Raw genomic sequence first — 20405 nt, 5'->3', positions numbered from 1 at the left:
TGGGGTGACAGAGCAAGACTCTGTCTCCCAAAAAAAAAAAAAGAAAAATAAAACAGTCTGTGGAGGTTCCAGCATGGGAGTCAGGAGGTGACTGCTTCCTCCACCCCACCCATTGTCCCTGGAGGGGGCCCACCCTGCTCCTGGCCACGCTGGCATCTGAGAAACAAAATGCACCTCTGGTCCCTGGCCCTGGTCTCACGTCACCAATGCGTTAGGTTCCTTTCCCCACCACACGTGAGGAAGCACCGGCTTACCCAGGAGCATGGAAACCTCCAACTCGGTGCCCCACGCACGTCTCAACATGATGTCCCCTGTTGGGTCTGAGGTTCCACGCTGGGTGCTAAGAGAAAGAAACCCTGTCTGAAATACTCTCCATGTATGCAATTCCAGGGATTATCAACAGTTCCTCCTGATGAAGGGTCTTAGGGTTTTGCCAGAAAGTCAGTAAAAAATTCAGAGTCCACCGTGTAGAGTGGCTGAGGAACCACCTCTCACTTGGCTGCTTGATCCTGGGATGTCACAGCCTCAGCAGGTGCCTCTCCCGGCCCAGGCCCCCACCTCAGGCTTGTCTGTGCCTGGTCCAGCTGTGAGGCTTCAGGTTTGGCGGGGGCAGACATTGAATAGGAACCTCCCAGAGCCTCCACAGGAGCCCCTGGCAGCCCCTGAGCCCCGCTCTGGACTGCTGGCTGAGAGGACCTTGGACTGGCCCAGTGGACATGTGTGAGGGTCCGAGAGCTGGTGGGCGGGATGAGGAAGAAAGGGACCAGAGAGGGGAGAGGAGGGAGCGGGGCCCTGGCCGAGGTGGCTGGGAAGATGTCTACAATGACTGCCCCTAAGATGAGGCCAGAATTGTGGGGGCAGCGAGGCTTGGAGTGCCCTCCCTGGGCCCCCATCCCACCCTGCAGCACGAGCCTCTGCTGACGGCCCTCTGTCCTCCTGAGGGCTTCCTGCCCCTGACTTCTCTGTATGCTCTGGGACCTCTCTGCAAATGGGGTAATGGTGTCCCCTCTTGGGGTCCTATGCTCCCAGGAATTTAGCACGCAGTGAATGTGACCAATGGTAGTTTGGATGAGTTTCATTTGTTGGAGAAAGAAGACTGGAATTTGCAGATTGAAGATCTTGTCCTAGACCAGGTGTGAGTTCCTGGGTGATCTGGTCTCCCACCCCAAAGGCAGTGGGACAGACACCCAGAGAGGGACGGGCCCTGGGCCCTCTGCACCATCCTGTCTGTCCCTGACCCACACTGTGCGGGGGCCTTTGTCAATCCACATTTGTGTTGTTTCCATAAGGGCCTCTATCCCTGTCCTTGAACACCCAGAACAGAGGAAAGGAAAATGCCATCCAGGCCAGCCTTGGGCAGGACTGATTATGGGATATCCAAGTGGCACAGGGTGCCCTGTCATCCTCCTGTGATCGACAGGCCCCCCCCAGGCCTCCCCAGGCCCACGTTTAGTGCAAGGTCCGGGGAGTGGCCTCTGGGTGGTCTTGGCTGACAGCAAAGTTCTGCGTTGCTGAAGTGGCACAGAAGTGACCCCCGCGGCAGGGCCTTGGTGTGGCCCTGAGAACCAGCCCCAGGCACAGGGTCACAGCTGCTGGGGGGTGGGAGAGAAGGTGTCTGCTGAGCCTCCAGCTGTGCAGGGGCCATGAGACCAAGGTGCGTGGCCCCTGCAGTCTTCACGTCCGGCCCGAAGGCCCAGATCCTTCCCCAAGGCTCCAGGACTCTGGCTGTCCTCTCTGCCTCTCCCAGGAGCCCCCTGGTGTGTGATGCTGGACTCTCTGTGTCTGTCTTGGGGGCAGCTCCAGGCTTTTCCCCCAGCTCTGGTGCCCGTCCTCACGTGTGGCCTTTCTGTGCCCAGGTGCCCGGTTCCAGGCTGCGTGGGGCTCGGTCACATCAGTGGTAAATACGCCTCTCACAGAAGTGCGTCTGGCTGCCCGCTGGCTGCCCGGAGGCAGAAAGAAGGTTCCCTCAACGGCTCGTCGTTCTCCTGGAAGTCCCTGAAGAACGAGGGGCCGACCTGCCCCACCCCCGGCTGTGACGGCTCTGGCCATGCCAACGGGAGCTTCCTCACCCACCGCAGGTAACTGTCCCCCACGCCCTGCCCAGCCTGCGCAGTGGGTAGGAGCCCCGGCGGGGGGCTGGGGCAAGACTCCTGAGGAGGGCCAGACAGACACTGTGGCTCACACCTGTAATCTCAGCACTGTGAGAGGCCGAGGTGGGAGGTTTGCTTGAGGCCAGGAGTTCAAGACCAGACTGGGCAACATAGCAAGACCTCATCTCTACAAAAAATAAAAATAAAAAAATTAGCTGAGCGTGGTGGTGTGTGCCTGTAGTCCCAGCTACTTGGGAGGCTGAAGCAGGAAGATCACTGGAGCCCAGGCATTCAAGGCTGCAGTGAGTTGTGATCACACCACTTCACCCCAGGCTGGGCAACAGAGCGAGACCTCGTCTCAAGACAAAAACAAAAAATAAGAAAAGAAAGAAAAGCCAAGGCCAAGTGGGTAGCCGATGGAGGGAAGCCAAAGAAGCTCTGTTGGTGCCAGGAGATGGTGTTGGCCAGGTTTGCACCACATCCCTCCTCTCAGAAGCCTCCCTCCCACATCCTCACGGAGTCCCCCCGGGCTGGGTGTTGTGCTGGACATGGAGGCCACACGTGAGCAGAGCCTTGTGTCTGACACGCAGGTTCTCTTAACAACTTCTCAGGAAAAGTTTTTCTCCTCCTTTCTTCCTTCCTTATTTCCTCTCCCCAACCCTAACCCTACAAGATTAATTAACTCATTCAGTTAACGAAGCATTTACACCACTGTGTACCAAGCCCTGGAGATAGAGCAGAAAACAAAAGGTCTTTGGCAGGGTAGGTGGGGACAGCCCGTAAGCAGAGAAATAAGTAAAACACCTACTGTGGTGAGTGGTGGAGGGTGCTCTGGGGAAAGAGCAGCAGGGAAGGGGCAAGGAAGGCCTCTCTGAGGAGGAGGCAGGAACTCGTCCAAACTGTCTGGGGGACAAGCCCTCGGTGGAGTGGCTGGAGCCAGGAATGGCCTGGCCTGCTGGGCAAGTTTGGAGGAGCTGGGCTGGGGTGTGCTGGAGCCAGGGAAGAGGGGGCAAAAGGAGATGAGGCGGAAATTTCTGAGCCAGGATCTTTCCAGGCTGCCAGCTGGTAAGGTCTCAGCTTGCACCGTGAGTGAGGGCCCCGAGGAGCAGAGGAGAGGCTGGGTCTGACTCGGGCGGGGCACAGCTGCAGGCCGCAGGGCAAGCGGAGGAGGAGTCACACTCTGGGCTTCCTAAGCACACTGCAACTTACCTCAGTCTACCTTTACTTATGATGTGGCTACACTTGCTGCACCAAATCAAATCATGCCTGAGAATCCACACATTTTTACGCATTCTTCTGTTTTAATGTGTATATCCAAGGCATCATCTGTGAGTATCATTACAACCACAACCTGAAGGGTCTCCTGGGGCAGCGTCCGCTAGGAGGGCCTCCTCAGGGTCAGGGGGGCAGTCAGGGCTGCAAAGTACCAGCAACTGGGTCAGGTGGACCTTAGACACAGAGGGAGCAGTGCTCAGGGCAGCAAAGCCCCGGCCCCTCCAGCACCACGCAGGGTCCACTGCGGCATGCCAGACAGGGAGAGCGCTGGGGCAGGGGAGTCACCTTCCTGGCCCCTGCCTGACCGGATGTAGCTTCTTCTACTCCAGGAAGGACAGAGAGGTGCTGAGAAGCAGTTTGGCCATAGGAAGGCTCCCAGGGTCATCTGGGTGAGATGGAACTTGCCTTGTACTGGCCCATAAAGCATGACCTTGGACTGGCCATAGTGTGGGACCCCACAGTGGCCACGGTGTGTGACCCCACAGTGGCCACGGTGTGTGACCCCTGCACTGGCCGTGGTGTGTGACCCCACAGTGGCTGTGGTATGTGACCCCCACACTGGCCATGGTGTGGGACCCCACAGTGGCCACGGTGTGGGACCCCACAGTGGCCATGTTGTGTGATCCCAAAGTGGCCACGGTGTGACCCCACAGTGGCCATGTTATGTGACCCCACAGTGGTCAATGATGTGTGACCCCACAGTGGCCACGGTGTGTGACCCCTGCACTGGTCATGGTGTGTGATCCCTGCACTGGCCATGATGTGTGACCCCAAAGTGGCCATGTTGTGTGACCCCAAAGTGGCCACAGTGTGTGACCCCACAGTGGCCATGGTGTGGGACTCCACAGTGGCCATGGTGTGTGACCCCACAGTGGCCATGTTATGTGACCCCACAGTGGTCAATGATGTGTGACCCCCACACTGGCCATGGTGTGAGACCCCACAGTGGCCATGTTGTGTGACCTCACACTGGTCAATGATGTGTGACCCCCACACTGGCCATGGTGTGGGACCCCACAGTGGCCATGTTGTGTGACCGCAAAGTGGCCACAGTGTGTGACCCCTGCACTGGTCATGATGTGTGACCCCACAGTGGCCACAGTGTGTGACCCCCGCACTGGCCATGGTGTGTGACCCCAAAGTGGCCACAGTGTGTGACCCCACAGTGGCCATGGTATGTGACCCTGCACTGGTCAATGATGTGTGACCTCTGCTTCCAGTTTGTCAGGCTGTCCCAGAGCAACATTTGCTGGAAAGAAGGGAAAACTCTCAGGGGAAGAGGTTCTCAGCCCAAAGTTCAAGACCAGCGACGGTAAGAATTCCCTCCTGGGTTTCCCGGCTTGTGGCTGGGGACGCAGGTGCATGAGAGCCTGGCCCCTCTTGGTACTGGTTGGAGTAGGTAGGGAGATGAAGCCCCTCGTGGAATGAGTCATGGTGGAAACAGACCCCTTACCCTGAGCTGGCAGCTCTCCTGACCTTGGCTCTGAAGCTCCTGATGCCTGTGTCTTGGACCCCTGGGTCTCAGGCTGTCATGCCTGCTCTAACCTGGGGTTTGGTGACCCCTGGGATCGATTCCATTGGCACCAGGAGCCATGTCTGATGAGTTTGTGGAAAGTGTGACTCACTTCCACTTAGGTGAGGAAATGATCTCGGCAAACTTCCATTTTTGTCTTAGCAATTAATACCTCCCAAAGAAACTTAAGCCTTTCCCATGTGCAACCTAGGCAAGGAGGCGAACGGCACACACTCATCTCCCAGTGTTCAAGACAGACTTTCCCAGTGGGGAATGAGGGACATGAGCCCCAGAGAGAGACGAGCTTGGAAAGCCAGGCGGAAGTCCTCTGCCACACGGGGGGTTTCTAGTTCTACTAGAAAGCAGGCCTCCCCTCACCACGCTGGCCGGGCCTGAGGCCCAGAGCCCCCACTGGGGTTTCTCTCCGGGGCAGTGCTGGAGAATGATGAGGAGATCAAGCAGCTGAACCAGGAGATCCGAGACCTGAATGAGTCCAACTCGGAGATGGAGGCCGCCATGGTGCAGCTGCAGTCCCAGGTGGGTGGCACTGTCCCCCAGCCCCAGGCTCTCTGCCCTCCCAACCCAAATGTCCATCCTGGGGACAGTGCAGTATCCATCAGCACCTGTCCAGGTTGCTGTCAGGGCAGAGCTGGTGGACACCGTGGCACCTGGCACGCGGGGCACTCAGTGCGTGCTGGCCGTCCGTGAGCGGCATCTGTGAGGTCACGCTGAGTGCAGGCAGCCTGCTGGTGCTGGTTGCCCGACTAGGGCTGGCGGTCATGTGAGCGTTAACAATAGTATTAGTTTTGCCAGCCTCATTAAGATTAGCAGCACTACTGGTATTAGTTTCATTAGTATGAGCAGTCCTGTCAGGTTAGTAGTCCTGCTTGGGTTACTAGTCTTGTTAGTGCTAGTAGTCCCGTTAGTGGTGCCTAACAACCTGGTCCCTGGAGCCGGGTTACACGCCTGGCCCAGCCACGTACCACTGAGTGACTGGCAAACCTTCTGGCCTCTTTGTTCCTCAACTTCTTCATCAGCAAATTGGAGAACAGGATTCTACTCCCTGATTGTTGTGTGATGAACGCATTTCTTTAGCTTAAGTGCCTGTCCCGGAGTAAGTGGGGTCGATGAGAGCTGCTGTTGCTGAGGAGCAGGATTACAAATTACTTTAAATGTGTGTGTCATATGTCTCTGATTTCCCCGAAGTGAGCGTTCGTGATCAGGAAAAAAAGGCCGTAAAGATTTTATTTTGAAAATAAGAACATACCCCACCCTCTGGCAGCTGAGTGGAGTCTGGAGCAATGCCGGCAGCGTGGGGGAGCAGGCACACACAAGGGTGTCCCCAGTGGCTGGAAGGACAAAGGACAAGGAGGTGACCCAGACCCACAGGGAATGTGGGCGGAGCCCCTTCCTGGGCAGGGACAGATGGGAAGATGACAAGCCCTCTGCCCCAGGCTGCAGGAGACGCCTGACGTGTTCCCACCCTGCGTGTCTTGTTACTCCGCTCTCTTCTCTGCTGGCAAACAGGCTCATGTTGGCCGCTTGTCACTCAGGAGCCTGCATAAAAATAGCATCACCCGTGGTGATCCGGAAGGATTTTCACTCTGTCATGCACATGTCGATGCAGCGTCCCCCAGGGTCACAGGCAGCAGCAGCAGAGAACTGTGTCCGTCTCCCAGTGACGTCTCTGGGGTGTAGAGATGCGGCACTGCGTGGGGTCACACCTGTGCTCCCTGCTCCTTCCCTTCTCAAGGCCCCCCGGGCCCTTATCAGCATCAGTGTCCTTGGCCAGCACCTCTGATTTCTCGTTATTTGCCAAGACCAGTCTTCCTAGAGACAGATCACTACCTTTCACTGGCATCCCTTTGGAAGGACTCAGAAGCCCCCTGTCCCTTTGAGGGAGCCTGGTGAGTGGCACCCTCTCCAGAAGGGCGAAGGCAAGGAGAAGGCAGGTCCTCCTGTCCCATTCGTGCCTTGTGAAGCTGCCTGCTTGCCACGTGCTGGCAGAGCGAGAGGCCTCACCACGGCGTCCCCGGAGGGCTGCTCTCGTGTGCCACACACATGGTCTTCTTGGGCACTTAGCCTCTGCCCCCAAGGCTCCTTGGAGAGGTGCGGTCGGGCTGGGGGCTGTCCCTTGACACCAGAGGCTTCAGGGACGACGTGACCCTGGGCATGGGGTCTTGACCAGGGTGGGGAGGGGAGAAGACTTGCTTGTGCCTGGCCTGGGAGGGAGCTTGTCGGTTCTCTTAGCCAGGGGAGACCCAAAGGCAGTCTGACACCCCTGAGGCGGGTGTGGTCACCCCCCTTGTACAGACAGGAATAGGAAGCACTGAGGTTAAGAGCCCAGCTGATGTGTCCGAGACCAGGCAGTGTGGGGTTTGTGCTCCCGCCCCACCCCTGTAGGACGGACAAGGCCAGCGAGTGGTGCCACTACGGCTCCAGCTCAGTCACCAGCCCCCCCCCCCCAGCTTCCTGGGGTCGGCTGTCTCCAGAGGGCCCTTGCCTTTCCCGCCTGCATCTAGGGCCAGGGCACTGCCAGCCCCTCACCGTGGCAGGACCCCCACAGGAAGGCAGGGTCCCTGCCTCCTCCCCGACCCCCAGGGCTCTGCCCTCTCCTAGGGAGATGTGTGGTTCGGCCCAGTGTGCTCCCAGGAGGATGGGGCCACGGGCAGGGGACACTCAAGTCTGTCTCTGGCACAGATCTCCTCCATGGAGAAGAACCTGAAGAGCATCGAGGAGGAGAACAAGCTCATCGAGGAGCAGAATGAAGCCCTGTTTCTGGAGCTGTCTGGCCTGAGCCAGGCCCTCATCCAAAGTCTCGCCAACATCCGCCTTCCACACATGGTAGGCAGCACGCGCCCTGTGGGCACCACGGCTGAGCTGGCAGCCCCCCCGAGGGACTCTTCCGAGGGCAGGGAGGGCAGGGTGTCTCTCACCCACCTGCCTCTGGGTTCTGCTGGAGGGTCCTGAGCCCTTTGTGGAGATTCTCTCTGCTCCAATGGCCCCAGCAGGCAGTTGGCCACGGCTGCTCTGGCCCTCCCAGATCACTTGTGAATCCCAAACAAAACAGTGGTTCCAACAGCAGAGAGCCTATTGCTGGAATCGCTGCAGAGGGAAACACTCACGGTTGTTTCCACACGAGGGTGGTGCAGCCGGCACTGTCCTGGTTGGCACGGGCTGGTCTCAGGTCACATGGGGACGTGGGTGGGGCTTGCTAACCTGGTTCTGCTCTCTAGGAGCCAATATGTGAACAGAATTTCGACGCCTACGTGAGCACACTCACCGACATGTACTCCAACCAGGAGTGCTACCAGAACCCTGAGAACAAGGACCTCCTGGAGAGCATCAAGCAGGCCGTGAGGGGCATCCAGGTCTAGGCCATGCTGTCCTGAGGAGCGCCCAGCCCGACTCGTCATCATCTCCCACGCCCTGCCCTCGTAGGGGGATCCCCAACTCACAGTGACTTATCGTTCGAAGCCCAGTGCGGCCTCGGGCGAGTTTATCCAAAGGGGTGCCTGGAAATCAGTGTCTCCCATGATGCCCCCGCCAGGCTTGGGGCTGTGACCCACCCACGAGGGGGCACTGGGGCACTGAAGCATTACAAAGTGATTTATTTTTGTTTTCTGGAAGAAATCTGAAAAGCAGCTCAAAGTCTCCAGTGGAAGCTCATGGACAAGGTTCTCAGGGAAGTTTTGGAGTTTGCAACCACAGTATTTGGTCTGTTGAGGCTGGGAGGGTGGCCGTGGGCACCGTGGCGGGTGGTGGGAGGCTGAGCCTCAGCCTGGAGGATGCGCCTGTGCTCGGTGAGGGCCCTGTGGCACGTGTGTTTTCTGTTTTTGTTTAATTCGGTTTGTGTTAAGGGTGGAACGAAGCTCTGTTCCAGAGGGAAAGTTAGGAACAGGCCTCCCAGACGACCACTCAGGAGAGCTGACGAGCGTCGCAGCCACAGTCAGCTCAAGGGATTTAAACCTGGGGCACCCCTGAAAATCAGCCTGTGTCTGGGGCGGCTGCGGCCCTGAGCCTGTGCAGACATGTGGGTCTTTGGGTCACGGCTCCCTCTGGGGGCTGCAGCCTTTGGACCCCGGGTCTGGGCTCCGACCTCAGGGACCCCAGGCCAGGCCTCTGGGCTCTCTGTGTCCACCCAGGCTGCTGGCCTGTCACCGCCACATTTCCTGGGTCACGTCTGGCTTGATCTCTGTGTCCGAGGTGACAGAGGTGGGGATGACATCATTAAGGTCGGGGGTACATTCCTAACAGGAGGCCACCAAGGTTTTACTTCTTTTTAGATCCATTCAAGATGTGAAAAAAAGGTGAATTTTAATTTAATGTGTTAAAAACACAATGTCCCTACTGTGTAAATAGAGTCCAAGTCAATCGTGACTGCAATTCAGAGTTAGTATTTAAAAGTAGAGAAATTGCACTTCCTGGAAGAAATTAAAAAGTAGTTAGTTTAATTATTCTGTAAATTATTTAATTTTGTCAAGATGTAAGTATTTATATTCACGACCTCTTATGTTAATGTTTGCTATTTATTTAACATTTTTATTTATTAATTTTATACTATTTCAAATAGATCCCACACCAGGGCACCATAAGAGGGAAAAAATGAAATCAAAGCAAAATAACTATTTGACTATAATATAGGCCACAAAAAAAATCTTGATATAACTTCTAGTTATAATTTTGATGCAACCAAGTTATTTTTTATATATTTTGTTATTTATTCTTTTAATAATGGAATTTTTAAAAAAGTATTTTGTAACTGAGGAATTTTGATAATTTGGGGATCTTTTTTCCCCTTAGTCTGGTGGAGAGAAAGACATTTTGGTTTTCTTTTTCCCTTTTGGGTTCCTTTTGTTTCAGGCACAGATAACAGCAAATGGAATTCTGTATTTATTATTATTTAAGCGTAGCGCAGATGTGTGTGCTCTGGCGTGTTTCTCGTGTCTGTGTGTGTGTTGGCTCTCGCGGCTGAGCCCTGTCGCTGTGAGGGAGTCTGGCCGCGGTCAGCATCACGGAGCCGCCCGGACTCACAGGCTGTGCTACCATCCCTCTGACAGCTCGGATACTGTGACCCTCCTTCCTCAGGAAACGCTTGAACCCACAGCACTTCTGGTGTGTTTGCAGGGTGATTTCCTAATAAAAGTCCACTCTGACTGTGAGTCGGCGCTGTGGTCTGTGGGGACGACGTGGCTCTGTTCCTGACGAGCTCTCGCTCGCCCTCCTGGGAGTGTGTGGTGGGCAGGTCAGGGTGGGGCTCTCCCATTCCTGGTGTCTCTCTGATACCTGCGTAGGCCTGGCCAACATCTCCTTTTAAAGCCGTCCTTCCCTGCTTCCCACACGCGCTTCTAGAGGGTCTAAGTCACTGTACCAGGCTCCTTCCCATATGACCACCCATGTGCGAATTGGAGTTTTTCCCAGGAGTTTCCTCTTAGGTTCAGGGGGAAAAAGTCTCCCGCAGGTGTTGGCCTGGGTGTGGAATTGGGCCGCCCTGGGCCGTCTCTCCTGGCCACAGGGAGAAAGCACCTGCAGTGGGGAGGGTCAGACATTCTGCAGAGAGGCAGAGCCGAGAAACGGAGGGGAGGGTGGAGGAAGAGAGGGAGAGCTCTTTGCTGACATTTCTGGAGCCAGGCGGAAAGTGCTCTGCCCTTGGACCTCCCCGTTACGAGGCAACGGACCCCGTCTTTGGCTGGACCCCGTCTTTGGCTGGTGTGCTGGCTCTGCGGCCTGCGGTGGCTGCTCACGTCTCCATTCTCACCCTTGTGTGTCAGGCGGAGCTCTAGCCTCGCAGGGTGAGACTGGGATGTGGGGCTTCTCCTCACATTCAGCCTGAACTGTCAGGTGCTTTTGACCTCCCTGGGAACCTGGCCCTCAAGGCAGACCTGGAGCTGCCACCTGACATGCAAACAAAGGATCTGTATTCACACACAAATCCTTAGACATTCTGGGCGGAGTTTCTAGCCTCTGTTCCAGTCAGACAGGGTCCGTGACCCCTGGGGGGCATTTGTACTGTCTGCGGGTCTCCAGCTGCTCGGGGCCCAGTGCAGGTGCCAGCGCACACCAGCAGGTTATGCAGAACCCGTGCAGCCATGAGGAAGGGCTCCTGGGGTCACCCTTCTTCATGCTGAGGCCTTTGCTGAGGCCCCACTGGGAACAGGGAGGTCAGTGGTCTGGTGCTGCGCCCTTCACGGCAGACGCTGGGGGGTGGGCTGGGCGTGAGCAAGGCTGATTCTGAGGTGTCTGTGTTGCAAGCTGAGGTGAAGTTATTCTGGGGGGCATGAGTGTTGGGTGGAGAGGTGGGGGCTGTGCTAGGGGTACAGGCTATTACCGTGATGTTAGAAAGCTGCACAACCCCACAGTGTGACGACAGCGTGAGCTGGTCCCCTCAAGAAGATGCTCTCACCTTCTGCTCGAGGGGCGGGCTGGGCCACCAGCTTGCTGGGAGCAGAGGAGGAATGTCTTGGAGACACAGGCATGTGCTCTCTTCAGGTTGACTTTGGCGGTGGGACCCCCACGCCGACCCCAGCCAGGCCTTCTCCACTGGCTTGCAAACCCTCTCTTTTATCCTCTCTGGAGAATAAAGCTCAGGGATTTATCCAGAAGAAGGGGAGTGTTTGGCTCTCGGAGGCAGGGCAGGGTACTGGGGGCTCTGCCAGCTTCTGAAACGCTTTCTACCAGTCGTCTTTGTTTCAGCCCTTTCCCGTCTCCAGCAGAGCCCAGGGCTGCCTGTTCTTGGGGGTTCTGGGCTGTGGACTCTGTTGGTTTTGAGCTTTCCGCACGCTGCCTAGGATTCAGTGTTCTGGGTCTCCTGGGCCATTTATGTCGTGTCTGTGAGTTTTCTGGCTTCTCAATTGCACTGTTGCCCTTGCTTCCATCTCCTCACTCCTGCAAATTCATACCTCTGGGTTTAAGAGAGAAGCAAGGTAGACACAGGTGTGCACCTGCCGTCCTTACCTGCCTGTGTATGCTCCAAGTTGATGAGCACACGATGGTCTCCCTGTGCAGACGAGAAGTCGGCTCAGTCCCGGATCACCATCACCTGCGAGTAAGTGGAGCCTCAAGTTCAGGTGAGACTTCCTACCCTTAACCACTCTGTCCGCGTGAAGCCGGTGGCTCCTTAGAGGCTGCTACAGAGGTGGGCGTGGAGGGTTTCTTGTCAGCTGACTGTGAACCTGGTAGCACAGGCCACCCATGCTCCCCCGGGCTTACGGTCTCTGCACATTCCCTTTGCCATCCTTAGAGCAGGAGGCAGAATGTGGGCTTCTCCAGTAGAGCTAACGTGCAAAACAGGTTAAAACAGGGGAACACACCAGGGCTCCTTCACCCATTATTGCAGGTGCCCTGGGCCCACACCAGGCAGCTGGCCCCTGGCAGAGCTGTGCTCCGGGCTGCTAGGCTCATGCCCAGTGGCCGAGCCACTCTGCAGCTCTTACTGCAGCCCAGCCCCACCTCCCCTTGTGGATGCCGCTGTTGTTCCTGTATCTCAGTGTCTGCAGTGTGTACGCCTCAGTGTGTGCTGACTTTTCTGAAGACTGGCCTCTCCCCTTCTAGCACTTTCTATGGCTCCCTCCTCCTCCTCCACTGTACCCTCCTGTCACCTGCCTGTGCCCTCTTGGCCTCTCCTCCTTCCTGATTTCTACCCCACCCTGCAGCTGCCCCAGCCTATGACCCGGGCACTTTCTCCTCATTCCCAAGGCTGATGGCTATTGTGTGCAAAGACCTTCCACACTATTCCCCAAGCCTGCCTTCTCTGACTCTAGAACCTTCTGGGTTTCCACTTGGATGCCTCATAGGCATCAGGACACATGGCCAGGTGACCACAATAGCCTGACTGCTACTTTGAGCCTGGCCCTCCCTGGGCCCAGCAGGGCACCAGCCCCTACTCTTCACTCAGCCAACGGAAGGTCTCATGGCCACATGAGAGTTGCCAGGAGGGGCCACAACTGCCTAATCTGCCACATGGATGTGAATACCTGCGTGGAGCACCAACCTGGTGGTATGTGCCACTTGGATGGGGCCAAACGTGGACTGGCCCTGAGGGAGGCTGGTGTGCGATGTGGAGGAAGAAAGGATGGTCATTTGGGATCCTGCATGAAGCTGTGCAGGGACATGCACAGGACAACACAGGCTGTGCTCCACCCCCAGGGGGGCACAGGGGATCCTGAGCTCCAAGGGAACCCCTCCCAGTAACTGCTGTGACAGTTTGGCTGAGGTGTCTACTCTGGCTTGTTCTAGCTCCTGAGGGTCACACCCTTGGCAGCCTCATGAGCCAGTGTAGGTACAGAGAGGCACACCTGGAGCCCCACTTAGTTGGAGGAGGGGATATGGCCTCAGCCCTGCAGAGCCGTCCCTGAGCACCCACCTCTCCAGGGTGAGGGACTTTGCGGGAAGCGGGGGGAGCCTGTGCAGCCTCACTCCCCACGTGGGAGCCCAGGAACAGGAGGCCGAGCGGGAAAGGGCAGCTACCTTCCCAGCACCCAGCGAAAACCCCATGGGGCCCACTCCATCCTCTACTAAAATAGACACACTTGTGCCTGTTTCTTTCGCACACTGTCAAGAGTGTTTTTCTTATCTTTGATGCTGTCACAGCTCACTCTGTAGATGTTGTCAAAATAGCAAAAGACAAACTTGATAATATTTAGGACTAAAGATGGTGAGGGGCTGTCCAAGACCCACACTGCTGCCTTGCTAAGGCCAAGCAGAAATGTTTGCAGGTTTCACCCCATCCCCCTGGGGCCACTGCCTAGGACCCTCGAGCACAGGTTGGTAATCTGAGACCCCCATCAGGCACCAAACTCAGAAGGGCTCCGTTATGGCAGCCCCGATTCCCACCTCACACAGAAGCCCTCCCTGGCTCAGGTCTGAGCAGGTGCAGGAGACAGACAAACACTGACAGTTACTGAGTCTAATCCTGAGCCCTTTTTAGATGCATGGGCTCCTTCCAACTCTCAACCACCTGTGAGGCAGGTAGTAGGATTGTCCCCATCGTATGGATGATGAAACCAAGGCCCACGGAGGCCCGGGGTCAGACAGGGGTTTGGCTGTGCATCCAGGACGTGCCTGCAGGCCCCTGACACCAAGGCTGGCACCTCAGGTCCCCACAGGATGGTGTCTGCAGCGCACACTGCAGTGGCCCTCGGGGTCTCTGTCTCCAGGAGGAAAGGGGAGTGTCAATGCAGCTGGATCCTCACGGAGCAGTCATATCCGGTGGGCATCTGCAGGGCTGGAGCAGAAGGGGCCGCCATGGTCCCTCGTCCAGTGTGAGGGGCTGAGGGCGAGAGGAAGAACCCACCTGGGCAGACAAGGAGAGCCAGGAGCACATAGCTGTGTTGGCCCAGCCTCAGGAGAGCTTGGAACCACTGGGCCACCTGTCAGGGTGCCTGGAGAGGAGGCCCGGGGAGGCCAGGTACATGCCATTGCCTCCCGGGACACTGATTGTTCCCCAGGGCAGGTGGGACTGGCTGGAGGCCCTGAAGACCCCTTGAAGTGGAAGCAGATGCTTCAGTCTCATCTGGAGAATTTATATATTTGGTGAAAAGAGCTACGGAGAAATCAAGGGGGGAAAGGGGGCTTGAGGGTGGTCAGGGATGCTCCTCACAAGGGGATCTGTGCTTGACCTGAGGGAGGAGAGGGCCAGCTCTGTGGGTGTCTGACACGGGGCAGGGACCCTGTTGTGAGGGGAAAGGATGCCAGTCAGTGGGCAGAGCAGAGGAACGAGGGGTGATGGGGCTCAGTCGTGGCCAGACTTTGACCCTGTGTGAGGTACGAAGTGCTGGGAGGTGTTGAGCAGTGGAGTGACATTGCTGATTTATTGTCTGTCCAAGATCCCTGAGACAAGGGTCTCGTCACACTAACCCTGGATGCCCAGGGTCCAGAGAGGGACGTGCCGTTGTAGGCAAACAGCACATACCGCTGGGTGAATGGAGAGAGGGGAGGAAGAAGGGGAGGGAGCCCAGGGCTGACCTCGAGTTGCTGGGGACATCTGGATGGGTGTAGGGACAGGGCAGGGGGCCTCCACGTGGCATCTCCTCACCGAGAGACCCCAGGGCTGGGCTGCCCGGGAGGAGCCGACTTGGAGTTGGCCGTTCCAGAGACCTGGCAACTGGGTGCCTCTCCCTGCACCTGGCACTCCCGCCTGCCACGTAAAGCCAGTCTACAGAGGCTCACCGAGGCCCCAGGTCACTCACCACCTCAGACACTTCAGGGACTTCCCTGCATCTCCCATTTTACCAGCCACCACTCGTGGCTCTGAGGTCTGCCACTGCTGGATTCCAGCTACCCAATGTCTGACAACTGCCAGCAGGTTTGGAGGTACCACCCGAGGCCCTCCTGTCTGCACTGACAGGTCCAGCTTCCACCTACCTGGTGCCCAGGTGAAAACGTCACTCCCGTGAAAACGTCTGCTGCTACCACCTCCTCCTGGTGACCAGTCTCTTCTACCACCAGTTGCAGTCAGAAGTTTCTGGAGCAACCTCTGCTTCTCCAGGGCTGCTACCCTCCCATAATTTCCCCTCGAGTTTTTCCTCCCATAAATCACAAGAGACAATGAGCAGTGGGGAGTGGCAGAGGGGTGGTGCAGGGGAAGGGACACTGAGTTCCTCCTAGTGGCAGCAATGTCGCTGAGAACCCTGGGTCCCACACCCTAAGAAGTGTGAGTGTCAGCTCCTCAGGGTACTTCCCCCTCAAGTGTCCCATGGACAGACCTCTGGGTCCTGGTCTGACACCCCCTCTTTGTAAGGACTGTGTGTGTGTGTGTGTTTGTCTCTCCAGTATATACATCCAGCCAAGGTGACATTAAGTCGACCATTGCAGACCCCTTCCCTGTGCCCACTTAAAACAGCGTTTTCTTTTAAGATGAGAAATCGTTTTTAAGAATCCTTCCCAACCATTGTATGAACGTGCATACATTTGAGTTGATCAGTATTTTCAGATCAACATCACACTGCTGTTGCCTGTGTGGTGTGAATAGTGAGCAGCCTTGGCACATGTCTGAAAACTGACGGTGGCTAATTCCGTGCTCTTTAAGCTACACGGCTTCAGACGAGGTAGGACTTTTCCGGTTTCAGATGACCTAGTTTCCCTCCTCCCAGCAGAGCAGCTGTGCAGTGGCGACACCTTGTGGTGAAGTCCTCATCTTGCCATCGCCCACGTCCCCAGCCCTATGGCACTGACCCTCCTGGCTCTTGCACGGATTGGCCAGAGGCAGGAGAGACATCTCCCAGGTGTAACACCATTCCTTAAGAATGCTGCCCCCACCCACCACGGCCCTGACAAGGCCGACTGCTGTGTATGCATCTGTGGGCAAGTATCTCGGAGGTCCAGCACACGAGAGCACAAGACCTTCCCCTTCCACTGGACTGCAAAGAGCACCCGGAGAAGATGTTGGAAGAGCGGCAGGGAAGGGGGCTGAGGACAAGGAGTGACTGTTGCAGTGACCCTTGTCCGTGCATTCACTCACTTCCTCTGCAAAAGGGAGTGGGGAGCGTGTGGGCAGTGCCTCCTGCTTAGCGTGGAGGAGTGCCCGGCACACTATCTATTAGAGCTTCCTGTTCTGAGTCAGCTCCCTTTAGCTAGCCCTGACTCAGCCTCCCCCACCACCAAGTCCAGAGCAGGCAAAGGCGAGGCAGCTACTCTCTGGTGTTTAGAAACGGAGCTCCTCACCCGGCACGGTGGCTCACAGCTGTAGTCCCAGCACTTTGGGAGGCCAAGGCCAGAGGATCCCTTGAGCCCAGGAGTTCGAGCTGTAGTGAGCTGTGATCATACCACTGTACTCCAGCCTGGGTGACAGAGCAAGAACCTGTCTCTAAAGGAAAAAAGAAAAGAAATGGAGCTCCTTGAAAGGGGCGGCCTTGTAAAAACAACAGGAAAATACCTAATCCTACGATTTCCCCAGTAACAGTTAAAGATCAACCCTATGAGTTCTCTCTCTAGCAGACACTCTGCAGGAGTTCTGTTTTGCACAACTTCTGAAGAAAGCTGAATGGACAGAAAAGAGATGTAAATCTCTCTCTTTCAAAATTGTTTTGTTTTGTTTGAGAATCTGCTTTCACAGAGTTCCTAAGTAAACAGCAGAAGAACGAGCTACAGCCTCAACCATATCTCTAGGTCAGAGTCACATCTGCAGCGATAATCCCTTCTCCAAGGAAGGGCAGGAAACCAAGTCTTGGACTTTGAAATCCCCACAGTTTTTGTTATCTACCTGCTGCCACTTTTGTTATCAACTGACAGCCATTGCTATTTTTTTTGTCTTCTTTCCCCTTAAAGTCAGCGAGCTACGTGGGCTCTGTGTCCTTCTAAAGGATAAAATAAACTTTTTGCATATATATGTTAATCTTCCTCCGCTTGCGCCATGAGCACCTACTGGCCTCTTCCACCCAAGTTTACTTTTCCAGAATGTCACATGGTTGGAATAACACAGACTTTTCATACTGGTTTCTTTCATGTAGCAACAAGCATGTAAATGTCCTCCGTGTCTTTTCGTGGCTCGATTGTTTTTTCTGTTTATCACTGATGCATGCTCCACTGTATGGACGATCACAGCTTGTTTATCCATTCATTCACCTATTGAAGGACACCTTGGTTGCTTCTAGTTTGTGAATTGTGAATAAAGCTGCTATAAATATCTATGTGCAGGTTTTCGTGTGTATATAGTGGTCATTTGGGTAAATACCTAGGAGCACAAATGCTGGATCATAAGGTAAGACGATGTTTAGCTGAGTAAGAAACTATCAAAGTATCTCTCAAAGTGTCCGTACCATTTTGCATTCCCACCGGCAGTGAGTGAGAGTTCCTGCTGCCTCACATTGTTGTCAGCATTCGGTGGTGTCAGCATTTTGGATTTTGGCCATTCTAATAGGTGTGTAGTAGTATCACCTTGCTTTTTTAAATTTGCAATTCCCTAATGACATACGATTAGCATTTTTATATGCTTATTTGCCATCTGTATATCTTTGCTGAGGCATCTGTTCAGATCTTTTGCCCATTTAAAAATTTTGTTGTTCTCTTATTGTTAAGTTTCAAGAGTACTTTGTATATTTTGGATACCAGTCTTTTATCAGATACGTGTTTTGTGAACATTTTCTTTCAATCTGTGGCTTATCTTTTTATTCTCTTCATAGTGTCTTTCATAAACAGAAGTTTTTAATTTTAATGAAAATAACATACCCATTTTTTTTTCATGGATTGTGTGTTTGATTTGTCTAAAAAGTCATCACTAAACCCAAGGTCATCTAGATTTTCTCCTATGTTATCTCCTAAAACTTTTATGTGAAAATTATGAGATCTGTGTCTAGATTCATGTTTTTTGCATGTGGATGTCCAATTGTCCCAGCATTGTTTGTTGAAAAGTCTGTCCTTTCTCCATTAAATTGCTTTTCCTCCTTTGACAAAGGGCAGTTGACTACATCTGTGTGGGTCTGTTTCTGTGCTTTCTGTTCAGCTCCATCGATCTATCTGTCTGTTCTTTTGCCAATACCATGCTGTCTCGACTACTGTAACTTCATAGTAAGTCTTGAAACCAGGTAGTGTCAGTCCTCCAGCTTTGTTCTTCTTCAATATTTTGTTGGCTGTTCTGGATTTTTGCCTTCCCATATAAAGTTAAAAAGAAAAAGTTTGTTCATATCCACAAAATAACTTGCTGAGATTTTGATTAGAGTTGCATTGAATCTATAGGCTCAAGTTGGGAAGAACTTAAGTCTTCCTACCCATAAACATGCAATATCTGTCCATTTACTTAGATCTTCTTTGATTTCTTTCATCAGAGTTTTGTAGCCTTTGTCATATAGACCTTGTACTTGTTTTGTTAGATTTATACCTAAGTATTTCATTTTTTGGTCCTACTGCAAATAATATTGCGTTTCAAATTTTAAATTACAATTATGCATTGCTGATATATAGAAAAGCAATTCACTTTTGTATGTTAATCTTGCACAGTAGCCCCCATCCCCATCCACGGCTTCGCTTTCCATGGTTTCAGTTACCCGCAGTCAACAACAACAATCTAAAAATACTAAATTGAAAATTACAGAAATAAACAATTTATAAGTTTTAAATTATGTGCCATTCTGAGTAATGTGATGAAATCTCATGCCATCCTGCCCATCCTGCGCAGGATGTGAATCATCCCTTTGTCCAGAGTATCCACACTGTATACTCTACCTGCCCATCAGTCACTTAGCAGCCGAAAGAGAGACCACAGTCACATAATTTTTATTACAGGGTATTGGTATAATTGTTCTATTTTATTATTGTTATTGTTAATATCTTACTATGTCTAATTTATAAATTAAACTTTATTATAGTATAGGAAAAAATAGTATACACAGGGTTTGGTACTTTCCATAGTTTTGGGCATCCCTATATATACTGTAGGAGTTGGTACATATCCCCCAAGGCTAAAGGGGACCTACTGTATCCTGCAGCCTTGTTGTATTCACTTATTGGTTTCAGGACTTTTCTGGGTAGATTTTTTTGGGATAGAATACATAGACAACCTTGTAATCTGTGAATAAAGACTTTTATTTATTCCTTCCAAATCTGTATATCTTATTTTGCCTTTTCATGCCTTATTGAATCAGCTAGGAGTAGTGAGAGGGGGCAGTCTTGCTTTATTTCTGATCTTAAGGAGAAAGTATCCAATTTCTCACCATTAAGTATGATATTAGCTGTGGGTTTTTTGTAGATTTTATTTATCATGTTGATCAAGTTCTCCTCTATTAATAGTTTGCTGAGAGTTTTTAGCATGAATGGATACAGAGTTTCAGTAAGGGATGATGAAAAAAATTCTGGAGACGATAGCGGTGATGGTTGTACAACAATGTGAATGTACCTAACGCCACGGAACTGTACACTTAAAAAATGGTTAAAATGGTAAATGTTATGTATATTTGACCAGAATTTAAAAAAAAAAAGGACTATAGAAAAAGGCTAGCTGAACCAAAAGGAGTCTTAGTACTGTACTTTGAAGATGACAACACAACCTCCCTCTAGGTACTCAATGCTCCTCAGACACCCTGGTGTTCCCCTGCTCAGGCATTTGCGTGATCAATCCTCTGTCTGGAGACTCCTCCTCCAGATATGCCAACCATGAATAGAGAGGTGCTCGGGGATAGACGTCTGCGCAGGGGGACACCAAAGACATAACAAGAAAACTCCCTGTGGCTGGGCATGGGAGGAGACTGGAGGAAGGTTAGGAACAGTGGTTGGATTCTAGTCCGTTTTCCTGTACTTACTACTAACTACGCACCTTTGGAGGAACCAGTTAACCTCTTTGGAGCTTCGGTTTCCTCATCTGTAAAATGGAGGTGTCAATGCCTTCCAGCCAAAGGCCACCAGGAACACACCTGGAGTTGAACAAGTTGGGATTATTACTCATTGCAGTGAGGGTGAACGCACACATGGGAACTGCAGGGCATCCCAGTAAGAGGTATTGAAAAAACTAAAGGATGTGGGCTTGGGGTGGGTGATTTTTTTCACAGGTTGGATGCCATCAGGAATTGGAGGGTAGTTCTCTGACTGGGCATCTCAGC

General features: G+C 53.4%; 1 protein-coding gene across 1 annotated transcript in view; it reads left to right on the top strand.

Annotated features, from left to right (window-relative positions):
- MYT1 (myelin transcription factor 1) overlaps positions 1-8270 on the top strand; it is a 71600-nt gene extending 63330 nt beyond the window's left edge. Inside the window, exons 20-24 of the mRNA XM_012654636.1 lie at positions 1857-2078; positions 4586-4677; positions 5312-5415; positions 7579-7722; positions 8115-8270. Coding sequence (XP_012510090.1) covers positions 1857-2078; positions 4586-4677; positions 5312-5415; positions 7579-7722; positions 8115-8255 — 703 coding nt within the window. The 3' untranslated portion in view covers positions 8256-8270. The remainder of the gene's footprint in view (positions 1-1856; positions 2079-4585; positions 4678-5311; positions 5416-7578; positions 7723-8114) is intronic.
- The last annotated feature ends 12135 nt before the right edge of the window (positions 8271-20405 follow it).

The sequence above is a fragment of the Propithecus coquereli genome, unplaced genomic scaffold (genome assembly GCF_000956105.1).
Source record: "Propithecus coquereli isolate 6110/MARCELLA unplaced genomic scaffold, Pcoq_1.0 Scaffold442, whole genome shotgun sequence".
Lineage (NCBI taxonomy): Eukaryota > Metazoa > Chordata > Mammalia > Primates > Indriidae > Propithecus > Propithecus coquereli.
Note: the sequence above shows the minus strand (reverse complement) of the source record. Positions and strands in the feature narration are given on the sequence as shown.